This window comes from Uloborus diversus, chromosome 2 (assembly GCF_026930045.1).
Source record: "Uloborus diversus isolate 005 chromosome 2, Udiv.v.3.1, whole genome shotgun sequence".
Classification (NCBI taxonomy): domain Eukaryota; kingdom Metazoa; phylum Arthropoda; class Arachnida; order Araneae; family Uloboridae; genus Uloborus; species Uloborus diversus.
Genome location: NC_072732.1, coordinates 28,072,791 through 28,088,518, shown reverse-complemented (window position 1 = coordinate 28,088,518; position 15,728 = coordinate 28,072,791). Strand labels below are relative to the sequence as shown.

At 31.4% G+C, this 15,728-nt stretch overlaps 1 protein-coding gene across 1 annotated transcript in view; it reads left to right on the top strand.

Annotated features, from left to right (window-relative positions):
- Window positions 1-15,170, top strand: part of LOC129217792 (calcium/calmodulin-dependent protein kinase type II alpha chain) — a 384,326-nt gene extending 369,156 nt beyond the window's left edge. The window contains exons 15-17 of the mRNA XM_054852134.1: window positions 1,173-1,267; window positions 11,170-11,284; window positions 13,690-15,170. Coding sequence (XP_054708109.1) covers window positions 1,173-1,267; window positions 11,170-11,284; window positions 13,690-13,819 — 340 coding nt within the window. The 3' untranslated portion in view covers window positions 13,820-15,170. The remainder of the gene's footprint in view (window positions 1-1,172; window positions 1,268-11,169; window positions 11,285-13,689) is intronic.
- Window positions 15,171-15,728: the final 558 nt, after the last annotated feature.

Here is a 15,728-nt window from a genome sequence, read left to right as displayed (position 1 = left end):
TATTTTTTTTTTAATATTTAATTTTTACGAATGATTTTCTCATATTTAAGGGATATCGTTTCCCAATCGTTTGGTAAAAATTAGTATTAGGAGCTATGGGGCCGCAACATCATTCATGCCAGGGCCGATTTCTTGAACCAATCCGCCACAGCAGCTATGTTGCATTTTCTTAATAAAGCTCTCACCTCTTTTTGAAGTAGAACTGTTCAACGGTGCTAGTCGTGGCTTTTGAGGTCGGACAGTAATTAGCATTATTTTTGAAAGGAGTTTAATTTTTTTTGACTGAGAATAAAAAATTGAGTTTTTAATGATCTCCTGTGAAATGGCCACCGAGATTTTTTTACCAGGTGTTTTAACACACTTTGAGATACCTGTGCATGAAATTTGGTTTAAATTGAAGGTGACCCATTGAGAAAATTTCTGTCAAATTTACTCTGTTTTCGAGTAAAAAAATTAGAAGTAAACCCTTGCAGGAAAAAAAGTAAGTCATCAAATTGAACCTAGTTTAAAGTAAAGCTTACATCGCTCTGTGATAATTGTTTTAGAGAGTTTCGGCTATGGCCCGTATTTGTGTCATTCAAAATGATGGCAGAAAAATCATCTTGGCTCATAACTTTTCAACATCTTTATCAATCACAATATGAATTATACTTTCATAATCAGTATCAAAAATTTACAAATACACTCAAACCTGTTTTGTGCAGTCTTTGTGCTTTTTTTTTTCACTGCATTGGAAAATTTCAATCAAGTTAAGACTCAATTGATGAAATTATTTATAGAACGAGTGGGGGCAACGTAGTATCTTCAAGTGACGAAAGTGGTTTTTATCCAGTTAAAATAAGAACCTGCCCAGTTGTCAGACTATGAACAATAATGGTTATACATTTTAGAAAGTTTTGTTTATGTAAAAGACGAATGAACGTATGCGAATAAAACTTTTTAAAATGTTTGCAAGCCTATTTTAAAAACCAGATTAGAAATGGTTTAATGAGATTCCAAGTAGTTGCAGTGTCTTAAATTCGTTAAAAGAAGCAAATTAAAAATCTTTTGAGCATGATTAGCATTCCTATTAGTTCTTGATTGATTTATAATTTTACTATGTTATTTTACTGTGCCTGATATATCAAGTCGTCATGTACTACTTGATTTATTGACTTTTCCTTTTTTGACAGGAAGTACTGTGATCCTCACATGACTGCTTTTGAACCAGAAGCACTTGGTAATTTAATTGAAGGAATGGATTTTCATAAATTCTACTTTGATAATGGTAAAGTATAGTCATTTTATCTTTATTTTTTCTTTTTCTCCCTCTCTCTTTTACTTTACATCACTCTTCTATTTGTCTTTATTTTTCCGAACTTTAGTGTTTTTCATTTCCTGAAGTTTTTTCTTTCTGTCTTTTTGCTTTTCGTTTTTACTTATTAAAAGATTTATAGTTTTCTCACTGCACTCAAAGAACAAAAAATCTAATTTTAATACTATTTCACTATACTGAATCAGATAATTTATTTGGTTGTTAAAGATGCTTTGCATAAAACTTTATTGTAATCAAAACTAACGCTAATCATTAATTAAACTGTGTATCTTTTTTGATTCAAAACTTAAAGCTAACAGCAGTGTAAAAAAAAAAAAAGATTGTACACAACACCAAAGAGAAAATATTAAAATTGCACATTTATGAATATTTATACAAATTGCTTTCGTTTCATCTGTTCATAATTTCTAAAACATGAGGGGGGGATTCATTCTGCTAATCAATAGGGGGACCCCTGTACATATGCAAATCGTACAAATATTAAACTTCCTAATTCTTCAAAATTAAAACATTTAAACCATATAAAAACTAAGCTAAGCCGTATTCAAATTTACGTCCAGATGTATTGGCTTAACCAAGCCAAGAAACTTAAACTTGAATCACAATATTGCAGAAGAATGGCACAGATTCCGTCAGAACTTAGAATTTTTCCTAAAGACTGCATGCTATGTGGAGAAGAAAAATATCGATGTGTAAGTCACAATATTACTGAACTGTATTGGTGAAGAAGCAGTGGAGATGTACAATACATTTCAGCTTACTGACGTCCAACAAAATACATAAGAAGTTTTAGCAGCTTTTGAGAATTATGCAAACACCAGTCGGAAGATTGCAGTTGAAAGTTTCATTTCCACTGTCGTAAACAAGAACGAGAAAATTGTTGAATTTGACTGATTTACAAAAATTAATCAAGCATTATGAATATGGAACTCTAGTGGACAGTAAACACATGGCAGTATTGTTTTAATGGCCATTTATTAATTATGTAGGAGTTTCAAGGGGGAGGGGGTTGGAAAAATCTCTACATACCCTTACTTTGTGGGGGAAGGGCTCAAACCCATCCTTTTGTAACATTTTCCAAGTCAATATTTTACATTAGAAATCTCGCGGTCAAGTGGTTTGCTGAGGATAATATTTCATTTATGTCTGGAAGATAAAAAACGTATTAGGGTGAGCTGTTTTTTCCTTGTTTTACAAAGAATGAATAGTGTAAAATATAATAAAAAAATCACATTATGTATAGTATGACTCATTTTAATTTAGTATCGCATCATATACAAAAAAAAGGCGAAAAAACATTCAGTCTAGATTCTAACTTTTTAGAATCTCTCCACACAAAAAGGTTTTTAAAAATAATTTAATAGTAGTGAATCTATTAACGATTCCAGTGATTTAAGATTCAGATTTTAATATTTTGAAAAACAAAATGGAATCTTGTGTAAGAATAGGGGGAGGAGTTTTGAAAAATCGTACATAGCCTTACATGAGGGTTGGGGAAGGGGTCAAAAATTGCCGAAATCATCCTTTCGTAATTAATGAATGACCCCTTAGGAATAGCTCATAAAAGTGTTCAGGAAAGAATGCTGCAAGAAACAGATTTTCCTCTGCAAAAGTTTTTTTTTTTTTTGTATTAATTGTGATTTAATATAAGTTTTGACTCCAAAAAAAAATAGTATTTTGAAGAAATATTATTAGTCTGGAGCTCAGGCATTGTCGAAAGGATTTCATAATCATAACAAGTTTGGAAAGTACTAGATTTAATTAACCATGTTTAGCATTTAAGATTAACTTACTTGATAAATCAGAAGTTTCTGTTTCAATAAATGCCTCTAAATTTGTAATAAGCCTTTCAATGCTCACATTTCCTACACATAGTGAATTCCCTGTGATTGATGTGTGTTTGGCTTTCAAAACAAGTCTGATTTCTGACACAAATGAGCAATCATATTCTTACTCTCTTCTATATAATGTTATTGCAGATTACAATCTGCAATAGCTTTTTTTTTTTTTTTTTTTTTTTTTTTTAAGTTCAATTTCAGAAACTTTTTTGATAGATAGTTTATGAAATTACTTCATTATGTGAATACTGTTTTCCACAATTTTGTATCTATCTTCTTCACATTTAAAATTTGTTCCTTATAAAGCATTATATACAGGGTGTCCCAAAAGGTCGTTTACAAACTTAACATGCTGGTCTGTCATATCATGATGAACAAGATTTACATAGGAACATAAGTTCGAAAATACAATGCTGGCACACTACATACACACAAAGTCAGACACTAAAGGATGCACAACATGTCGCATATTTATTACACAAAGACGATGTTACGCAACATTTTAGTTTTCAAGGAAGGCTTATAGCTGTTGTTGAAATTTTCTGCCTTTAGCTGTCATACACGCGTCGCAACGACAAAGTACCGACCGTTGTAATAACGATCCATTCGGACAAGATTTCACCGATCGCTGCGTTGTCGTTGTAACGTGATTATGAGAGCTGACAGGACGGAAATTTTATCAACTACTTTAAGCTTTCCTTAAAAATTAAAATGTTGTGCAAAACTGTCTTTTTGTAATAGATATGCGACATGTTGTGCATCCGTTAGTGTCTGACTTTGTGTGCATGTAGTGCGCCAGCATTGCGTTTGGGAACACATGTTCCTATGTAAATCTTGTTCATCATGATATGACAGACCAGCATGTTAAGTTTGTAAACGACCTTTTGGGACACCCTGTAGATAAAATGACAGATAAATATATATCGGTATTTACAGAGACACGCATACATATGCTACTAATAATTAAATCCAAAAGCATAATATGTTATTGTTCATTTGTCTATTTTGCATTGTTAATAGATTCATGAAGTACCACTTGTGAATGATTTTACTCCCTAAGTATAGCAAAGACCTTATTTAGAACTCTGACTATTTAGAATGTTATTCCTCTAAATGTTATACTTTTTGTATATTCCTTAAAATATTTCACTCAAAGAGATTTTTCATGTTGCATTCAATTTTGGATATCATTGGTGAGCCTAAAGTGTTTCTTGCATGTTTGTGGTAATTGTGCTTTTTCTGCATTTTGTTTTGTGTGAATGTCAGTTATTTGTGTAAAGTTTTCAATCAATAAATGTAATGAATATATGGCTTTTTACTTCTAATGAAACTATTCCTGTATGAGTATCAATCCCCAATAAGAGTTTATTATACTTTTGAAACTATTTCCACTTATTTCTGTCAAAGTATTATTATAGCCTACAAAGCTTCAAAGATATTTCAGAAGTTAGATTAATAACTATACTTTGGGTGTGCTAAGGATCTGTCTTGTTTAAATACTTTTTCACCAACGTTTCACTCTAACAAATTAGTTGGTGTGTAAAATATTTTTAAAAAATATCCACTTTCTAATGAGTCTTTTTTTTTTTTTTTTGAAGCTTTGAGCTTTTTTACTCTGATGACCATGAAGATAGTTCTGCAAAATTTTTGAAGGGAATGTTATTTCAGATAATTATTGCTTATTACATCATCATAGTCATTCTAAATTGATTGAAAGACAAAATCCAAGCTATATATGTTCCATCAAAATCCAGGCTTTGAGAACAACTCAGGTTTTGGAGTTCACAAGAGTGGACCAAAAAATTGGGGAACCATAAATCTCAGCTAGAGGCCACTGACCAATTGTTCCTATTTCTAACTGGGAGTGACTGTTTGTTTATATTTTTATTATATAAAGATACTAAGATAATATAAATCATCAAAATGAATCTACCAATGAGCAAGAAACTATCACTCCTCTGGTTGTGAATGAATATAAAAAAGAAATTTTGGAAAAATATTTATTTTTAATTTAAATCTTTTTATTAGTATTATTATTGTTTTAAATATTTCATTCCTCTGTAAGTTTCCCCCCTAAAAGTGGATATAAAATTTGACTGCCTTCCCTTCAGTGCTGCTCTGGTGGAAACGATAATGTCGCTTAATCTTCTGTCGAAATTTGGAACTTAACTCTGATTCTTATTATGCTTTTGTATTACCATCATTGTCTTTCACGTGATTATGCAAAGGCATCTGAGTAATACCTCTCTCCTCCTCTGTCCTCATTTTATATTATTGTTCACACTATTTCAAACCTGAAACATAAATTTAATCTTGAAAACCCTTTTCCTGTGAGTTAGTCTCTTTCTTTGGGTAGTGAACAAAATGTAATTTAGTGAACATAGTGTAAAAGCACCCACAATGAACATCTCAATTTAAATTTTGTTGCAAGTTCTTTCAAATGATGCTTTCTCTCTTTTGACTCGTTGTTTACAAAGTTAATAAATGTTCAAAAGTAGTGCTGATTGAAACGATGAAATACTTAAGATTTACAATGCTACTATGATACTAGCAAAAATACCCAGCGTTGCCCGGGTCAGTAATAATTGTGAGAAACAATCGCTATTTTCGATCGTTTTCTGTTTTAACTGAAAGATCTCAAAACACACCGCTTTGACATGATTAAAAATCGAGCTCCTTCCTATACATAAAAGTCAAATAGCAATAAGAATAAAAACCGAAATAGTATTCAGTTGAAAACGAAAGCACGACATTTGAGCATATAAAAATTGGAAGAATTTCCAAAATATGAACTAACAACAACAAAGATCACTAAAAAAAACGTGCACTTTATTTATTTAATTAAATAGTACACGCACACACAAAAAAAGGTCTCTACTATGTTTCCCAAAGAGTGCAAAAAAGAGTTTCCAAATATTTAAATAACTTTAAGTTTATGTTTGCTTCAGAGAAGCCTTGATTTAAAATTTTCATTATGATTACTATTAATATTGCTGTTGTAAGGCAATGAATTTTGGTAACAATGGGTTTTATATTTAATCATTCAATGGGGAAATTAAATGTAATTTACTTTCTACCATCATAACTTTTTTAAACTAAGTTTTTTAGGAATAAATTATAGCTTAAGTTGTTTCTTGATAATGTAGCTATCTATGGTGAAAAAATGGTTTAAATCCGTCCAGTAGTTTTGAAGCTTACCCCGGACATCCTTACATACAGAAGTAGCCATTTATGTATATAGATACTTGAAGTTTTAAAAATAAGTCAGTTATTCTTTGATTTCATTTTCTTTTGACAGTGCTTAGCTAATTCGTTGACTACAACTTATTTGTATTAAAAGACATGGAAATTACTCGAACATACTTTTTTATGATTTCTCATATTGGTCAGTTATGTTTCTCACCTCCTATATAAAGGTATCAAACTTACAGTTTTTATTTCAATTTGGTTGGCAAGACTTTACAGAGAAAGGTTAAGTCTCATTAGACTTAAGTTTTATTCAAAAGTTTCTGTTTAAAATTCAGCTCTTTCAAATTTATGTACTAGCTGCGTCGCCTGGCTTTACACGGTTTACCTTGAAAATGAAAGTTATGCCAAGTGACGCGTGTTCAACAATCAGGCTTGAACAAAAAAAAAAATCTAAAATTTCCCGACAGATTGCAGAAAAATAACCAATGCGGAAAAATAACCAAAAAGGAAACAGTTTAAATCCCCCGATTACAGGAAAAGCCACAAAACAAAAGCCAAAATTTTATTTGTTCATATTCGAAAAAAAAAATAGCAACAGATCTTTCTTCACAATGATTTTCCTCATGCTACAAATTTTAATAAAAACATTGTTCAAGAATGAATGTGTTCAACAATGAATTTCTAATTGAAGGTTTACCTACATTTTAGTGTGAAATTAGTTAAAAACAGTTATAATTCCTGTTCTAATTACCTTGGAACATTGAACAAATTTTATCTGATGCAGAAAAATCAGATGTTTCCATGGATATTTTATTCTAATTTTTGCAAGCATTTTTTTTGCTTTCATTTTAAAAAAATCCCATTTTCAGTTCCTAAAATTAAACTTTGAGCATTTCAGTTCTTTTTTGACGTTGGACAACTCCCCCCCCCCCCCTTATGTTTTATTTCAGGTGTCCAAGTACCCTACTGCAAAATTTGGTCGAGATCTGACGTAAACAGGATTTGAATAGGAAACATACATACATATAAATACACATAATAAAAAAATACATACACATATTATTTGCTTTATTTATATAGATCTTATAAAATCATAAATTTTTTATATGCAATATACTGTGCAATGCATTTCAATGTTTTTTTTTTTTTTGTACTTTGAATGTTCAATAGTTTTATATAATATATTTTATAAGTTTTCTTTCTCCCACGACACCACCATTCTTAAGAATAATAGGTTTAAATGATTCTTTCGATGTTTAAATCAAATTTTTTATTTATGAATAACAGGGAAACTTAGGGATATTTTGTGTACGTGTGTATTAGGTTGGGTCTTTTTTTTTTTTTTTTTTTTGAAATGTTAAGGGGCAGGGGATTAAAAAGGTGCTAAATGGTCTCAAACTAACATGTGCAAAATTTTATTCCATTCTGATAGGTCTTTTTGTCTCCAGATTGAGTTTGAAGTTTGGATTTCCTTACCCAAATAGGATACGTTCCATTTAAGATTACAATAATAATAAATGTTACTTTGTTTACAGAAACAAGTGATGAAACTTTCAATTTGCACCTAGTTAAATTCACACTTGCTATTTTAGGTGTTAGAATTGGTTGAAATGTGTGAAATAGGTCAAATGCTCCCTGCCTGCTGTGCAACGTAAATGAGTAAGAGATGCTAACAGGGTTGGCAAAAACCCGGGTTTTTTTTAAAAAAGCCCATGGACCCAGGGTTTTTTGGGTTTTTTTAAATAAAACCCAAAAAAAACCAACTAAAGCTGGGTTTTTTAAAAGAAATGTGGGTTTTTTTTGTCTTTTTTTAGGGGAAAGGTGGGGTACTCGTAGCATACTGTAGCATGAGTATATGGACAAAGCACAAAAATTGTCTTGATAAAAAAAGCTGGAAAATTCAGCGTTTTCTGAAGAAGGGTATAAAAGACGACAAAATTCAAGAATGGTGAAGTTTCAGATTTTTTTTAGTTTCCATGATTACCAACAGTTAAGGCAAAGTTACTTCTTGATTGATAAAATCAATTGTTTATTTGTTCGTTTTTTATTGCAACAATTTTTTTTTGTATTTTACTTTATTGTATTTCATTTTGTTATGCAAAACTACTGTAGAACCTCAAGTAGTTTAAATCCCTTTTTACTGAATTCCAGCTTAATTAAGACATTTCTTTGAATTTTATGTTGCCTGTTTTTCTATTTCTGTGTACGGAGTCAGAAATATTAAACTTTTTCGTAAGATAATGAAAATACTGTACATCCTATTCCGTTTTCTGTTCGACCATTTGTAAAACCTGTTAATTTCTAAAAAATATACCTTGTTTATTCGAGTTTTGTGACATGTTGGTTTGCAGAAAATAATTCACATGAGAGCCTTTTAGCTAAAGTAGTATGCTTTGTACAATCTGCAAATACCGAGAAAATCTGACGTGACAGGACTTAGTCAAGATAATTTGAGTTCCTTATTGGCCAGTTGAAGGAAAAAGTTAAATATATTTATTTAAAATCTTTGAAGCATTTTTTAAGAAATACTATTAAAGTTCAAAATTCATTTTTTATGTCCATTGCCTATTGTGAAGAAGAAATAAAAAAGAAGTTTAAATTGTAAAAGTATTTAAATTAATTATTTTAAAAAAAAAAAGTTCTCAGAAAATTTTAAAAAACCCAAAAGTGGGCTAAATAATGGGCTTTTTTAAATGGGTTTTTTCAAAAAAAAACCCATTGGGTCCAACCCAATTGGGTCCAATCCGGCCAACCCTGGATGCTAAAAATGTACCTCTTGGAATGCAGCAGCAATCTTTTGAAATCCTATCCGAAAATAACTAAGAAAATAAAATCAGAATCATTTTACTAAGCTAGTACATTGCTATTTCACACTTCATCTTGCAAATGCAGAGATATTAAAGACTACATTTGTCCAAAAAAACCATGAGAGAGGGAGAGAAATTGCAGCTTCAGCCGCAAGAAGAAAGTGAAGACAGTTTTAGTATCATTACTTCATCGTATCTCTTTTATTGGGTATAGACAGTGAAGATCAATTCAAGGGACCTTTATAAGTTTCAAGCTACAAATGCTTATATCAATAAATTTACTAATACAAGCAATACAGTGGACTTTAATTTGCTTTCACAGATATATGATAGATACGAAGTATCTGACAGGGCTGGAGTAGCTATTGCTTCAGCAGTACTTTACCCCACCACTTCAGAAATTGAGAAAAACATGCTTCGGTGGAAACGCAAAATAGCACTTAAATCTGCCCTGGCAAGAGACAAAGCTTGGCAAAATGTCTCATGCTCGATTGCTAACTCGTGCTAATCGAATTCTACGTTTGTGTGTTTCAGTGGAATCTCCTTCTGAAAATTTAATAATTCTTGCAATATAATTCGTCAACGTTTATGCTCATATCTGGTTTGCTATCAAAAGTTACCCTTTATGTGCAGATTGGCTTGGCATGGCAGTTGTACAAAATCACTGCAACTAGATATTTATCCACTGAGTTGAAGTGCAAAATAGATCCCGCAATCCAAAGAAACAGTATTTTCATATGTCCTGGAAATTAATTTATTACAATGCTGACAGACTTGGAACAGCACATCCGTGAATTGGCAGCCTGTTAGATTTTGGAAGCTCGCAGTGTTCATCAAAATAGACACCCAAACGACATATTTTTCACATTCTTATTGTTAAGTTTAATGCAGAATCTTACATTGATCTCACTGACAGGAAAAATGAGTTTGATCCACCAATACTGAAATCGATCTCTGAAGAAGATATTCAACTGTTTGTTTCAGGCAAAAAAGAACTGTTTACTATGCCTGCCATGCCATACACACAGGCTATTGAATGGCAGGAGTGCCCACGAGGGGGTTTCATGGCGCAGACTGCAGCATTAAAATTTTTGAGAGTTGATTTTACAAATTTTTGACCTTATTTTTTTGGAGGAGGGAGGGGCTTTCGTTCTGAGGGGTACTTCCCAGCATGTGGGGGGGGGGGGGGAATGGGTACCCTTGTGGAAGGGCTGTTAATATTGAAGTAAGTTTCAACTACATTGTGCAAAGAGAGAAGCTTTTATAAAGAACCAACTGGAGTCCCGGAAACTTGTGGCAAAACTAAATAGTAAGGACTTCCAAGCTATTTTTAAGATGAATATTTTTAATTTTGAAAATTAATGATTATTATAAATGTGTTTGTAAATAAATGATTAATACTTGGACAACCTTAAGTTGTTATATATATTTGTAATTCTCTTTTTCAGGTTTTTTTTTTATGTAAATAGATTTTTTCCTTAAAAATACGGGTTTTTCAAACTCAATCTGGAGGCAAAAAATGAACTCCTAATTGAATGAAATTTTATATATAACCTTAAAACGTCAATTGGCACCTTTTTCTTGCCCTGCCCGATGGAAATCAGATTTTTTTTTTTTTTTAACCATAGGATGCTGGCCCACTCTAGTGTGTATACTAATGTCTTGAGGTAAACTGATAATATACCTCATTTTCGGTTTAAAAGGTTGTGATGTGCAAAACAAGATTTAATCTCTCCACCAAGAGAAAAGCATGCATAACGTTTTCATTTCAATTAAATTTTTGTTTGCAAAATGCTAAAAATTGGTTGATGTGCATCGCTGCTTTGTGTCAAGTATATGTTATTTTTGCTTAGAGCAGTATTGTCAACTACAAATATGCAATGTATTGAAATTTTCGCTGTCATTTTCTGTATTTAAAAGCACTTTTGAGGATGCTGCAGTTGTAATTGTTCAGTTTATATTAGATAGTTTGTTTTTAATATTCGAATTTTAATTTGTGCTATGATCTTCAATTTTTCAGCTTCAGGAAAAAATTGCAAGTCTATGAATACCACAATCCTCAATCCAACGGTGCATCTGCTTGGAGAAGATGGTGCTTGTGTTGCTTATATTCGTCTAACACAATATGTTGATAAGTATGTCTCAACTTTGTTTTCTTATTTAGTATTAAATATGATAAAATACTACTTGATACAAAATATTTGTTGATAAAAAGAAAAATTTCAGGCAGTTGAGAAGAAAATCATTGATTTAATTTTTATTGGCTTCAGATGATCCGTTAAATTTTCTCTCATGACAGCTCATGAATTATCTTACATTTTCTTGTATCATTCTTTATCTAAAGAAGAAATTTTGACAAAATAAATTGCATTGAAAAGTCCTGGAATATGCAAGAACAGGTTGAGGGAACCAAGCCCCTTCTTCAATCTAAAATTAAAATTTTTGAACAAAATAATTAGCTCTTTATTAATACCTATACTTCATACATGAATTGAATGAAAATTTTTTATTTCAAAGATCTAAAAATTTGCTCATTGAAATGAATTTATGTCCCATTTCAAGCTCCAAAAGAGACATTTTTGCTCTCTCCAAGATTACTTAACTGAGGTTTGAATATCAAATTTTTTCACAGTTGACACCTTCCAAAGCAAAAATGTGACCTGTTTACTATTATTAAAAGTTGGAGAACAGTTTAGTGTTTTTGCTCGAAATTTTGAAGCCATACTTCTCACAGAAGATATTATTTTATTTTAATTTTTTTTTTTAATATTTAATGTCCATGGTTATTGACCACTTTTGGTAGATATTAAAAAAAAGTGCAAAACGAGGCGCCCTAATGTACAGCAGCTCACTGGTGGCAGACTTCACAAATCGCCATTTGCGGTTAATCTAGCCGCCCTGAGGGCTAGTCTTACGTATTAAAACCCTAGAGTATCTATGTGGCTATCAACCTATGGCTGCCAAAGGTGGCTGATCTTGCTGCTCTGGCAGCTAATAAAATGTTAAAAATTGAAATGCACAGGCAAGAAAGGTAAAATGTTAACTCTTTCCAGTGTTCAATCAAGAAAACCATATTAGGTGATTTTATCATCCAATAAACTTAGTGATTTTCCCCCTTAATCCTCCTCCTTTCTTACCTGTTTAAATATAGCAACAAATTCTTCTCTACAGACACTCAGTATTGTCACATTGAACTCGACTCGAACAGAAAGTGACATTTTGCAATTGTACTTACACCCTTCAATTTGTAGTGCATATAAAACGGTGTCTTCTAACCTTTTTGTGCCCATTGTCCCCCTCTAGAGGTTGACTGACACCTAACTACTCCCCCCCCCCCTTCTCCCTTGAAAAAACAAAAAGCTGGACAAACGGTTTCGCATGCGTTTTCTATAGTCGCTGACTTTTTACTAATAGTTTTTCATCTCTTAAAAACTCATTGCCCTTCCATCGCCCTTCAAGAAGCCAAGTCATGGGAAAATGTTTAGGGCAGTAGTAAAGAACAGTAGAGGATTAAAATTTAGAATGATTTAACCGTATTGCATGTAAAAACTAATAATACTTAAAATTGAACGATCTCAAAAACCAATCTGAGTTTAGGAATCCTATTGCATCCGCTTCTGTAACACTTTTCCGCCTTTTTTTGTAATGTGATTTTACTGCTGGGACATCCTTAATTTTGAATTCACCATTATTTTTAGAACTTCTTTTATGTTATATTCTATAGCAATGGGCTTAGTATGTTCCAGATTTTACCACGCCCACTAAAAAAGTGCAATTAAATTGCATCTAAGTTTATTTCAACCACTTTTAATTGTCAGAGTTTATCTTAATTTGTGAAAGCTTTAGAAAATGAAGACTTTAGTCAGGCGATAGAACGTACAAATAGGGGGATTCTAATAGTCAAACAGTAGTGCCCAACGTGAAGCTCGCAAAATTGATCCATGTGGCCAGCTGTGATATCACTGGTTCAGAAAAATGAATTTACTGACTAACATGACTTTACTTCAATGAATGAAAATACTGTCAAATTACATGGATGATTAGAAGCACTGTTGACACCAAATGGTAAAATTTTTTTTAAAGTAAATTTGCGATTGGAAACTAAGTAATAACTCATTCAACTTCTGTCCCATTCATTAGTATTTTGCCCTATTTATTAAATTATTACGCATTTAAACATCAGTATATTGCGTTCACTATATTTTTACGTAACTTAAGTTTATATGCTAAAGACAAATTATAGTTTATTAGTTTCTGCTGTGTGCACTGATATTTTTTTAGTCAAGTAAGTGCTTTGATGAGGTAGTGACATTCATGTAAAAGTTTTGCTAATGCCCACTTACAAAAATTGGCAGGTTTGACATTAAGTAGTACCATTCTCTTCATTTAATGAGGTCATGAAAACTTTTATGAAGTCATGAAAAAGTCTTGGAAGAGTCATGGATTTCTTTCATCCGAATTGAGTATGAACCCTGTAATATTACAGTGCACTTGGTTTTGTGAATTGGCTTTGATGTTTGCTTTTTTCCTCTAATTTCAGAGCAGGGCTCGCTCACACTCAACAAAGCGAAGAAACCCGTGTCTGGCACAAGAGGGATGGCAAATGGCAAAGCGTCCACTTTCACCGCTCTGGATCTGCTTCCTCACCTTTCACTTCCACACACAAATAATGGACTTCTCTTTCTCTCTGTCTCTCTCTCTCTCTCTCTCTGTTATTTTATATTCTAGTTTTGAAATGATTGGTAGAATTTCATGACAGCTATATCTAGCTTCATTTACATTGAATAAAAAGAAACATCACACCTTGTTATGCATCCCTTTTGAAATAGCGATTCACAGCTTTATGAAATGCAGAAGATGTACTAAATGCTATTGTTGTGTGGTTAGCTCTGACCTATTGCATTGTACTACTGTGGCGTCACGGAACCTAAGCCGTGGGCGTTACATTATATATATAAACGTTATTTGTACTTCATCATTTCATCATCCTCTTCTCATCTACCCTCTGAGTGTTGCTTTATTGAAAATAGTTTTGTACAGCATGTTATATTTTCCTTTATGTTGGATTTCATTTATTGTGTTTTCCTGTTTCGTATGACCCTCACAATGGGCAAATTAATGTATCATAATAGAGTAGAAATATTTTTTACAGAACTTTTTTAAGTTTTAAAGTCTATGGAAACGATTGTAAGGTGTAGCTGTGTGTCATAGAATGTATGATTGTCATATTTGTGTTGGTTTTAAAACTATAATTTTAAGTTGCAAAAAAGATTATGTTCAATTCCTTCTGCAGTTCTGAAGTTATAATTATGCTGCTAATTTATTAAACAAAGATTTTTTTTTAAATTACAGATATTCAATTACTCATTCATCTTTTTTGAGAATAAATATATGATGGATATGTAAATCAAATCTATACATTAAACCTTAAGATATATTGTACACAAAATCTTAACATGTATATTAGACTGGTTCAAAAATACATGTAAAAACAGTTTCTCCTAGATACCAGGACACCCCTCAATATTTTTAGACTTGTGGATAGCAATGTACTGGAAGAATTTTGTCTTCCTATTTCAACTGAAAGAGGGTGCTCAACCCCCTCTCTCAAACTTCAATAGTATGGGGAGGGGGGTTAAAAAAATACACGAAACTGAAAAAACAATGCTACATATTATAATATATACAAAAGTAATATACATTGCAAAAAAAAATATTAAAAAAAAAACAATTTGGGAAATTAAATGTTTCTCAATTTGTGGCATTTTCTATGATACGGCTAATATTAAATTGAGGGTTCATTGATCACCGTCTTAAGATTTGAGTAAGAAGCTAAAACTTTTGCAGCATAATACTATTAGTAAATGTAAAAAAAATAGGGGGTATCCTGGACTCTAGCTGAAAAAAAGTTTTTTTGAACCACCCTAATGTATATATTATATACATTCCTAAAATTCACATTAAATTTATAAAATAATTATCTTTGTCATAAAAGTTTTATGTAGTAGTCAACGTACTAAAAGTCTGAGATTCTTGTATTTCTTTTTTCTATTTTGTTGATTTTACAAATCTATTGTATATTTTGTAGTGTTTTTTTTTTTACTTGTATGATTTGTTTTTTTTTTTTTTTTCTTATTTTGATTTTGTAAGTTTAATAACTGTGATGATCTAAAAGCTAATTTTCATCACTTTCAAATCTATTCAACTATTTCAAATTGTATGTTTGTTTGTTTTTTTTTTTTAATTTAAACACATTAGTAATTTAAAAAAGATGAATGAGCAAATTTTAGGCATCAAAATATAATTGATTAGTATAGTCCTCCAAATTATGCCATAATTTAAAACTTTTTCTTGACATTTTTCTGTAATCTTAAATAAAAATTTAAGGCCTTTTGGATATATTTTTTAACATAAATGTAAATAGTGTTAGTCTTTTTTTTTTTCTTTTTACAAATACAGTCGATGAAAGTTTTTGCTATTGTGTTAGAATATTTAATTATGTAATGATTTTCAGTTGAAAAATAACAAATTTATAAAAACATGTTGACATTATGTAAGATATGTAAGCAAATACTTGTC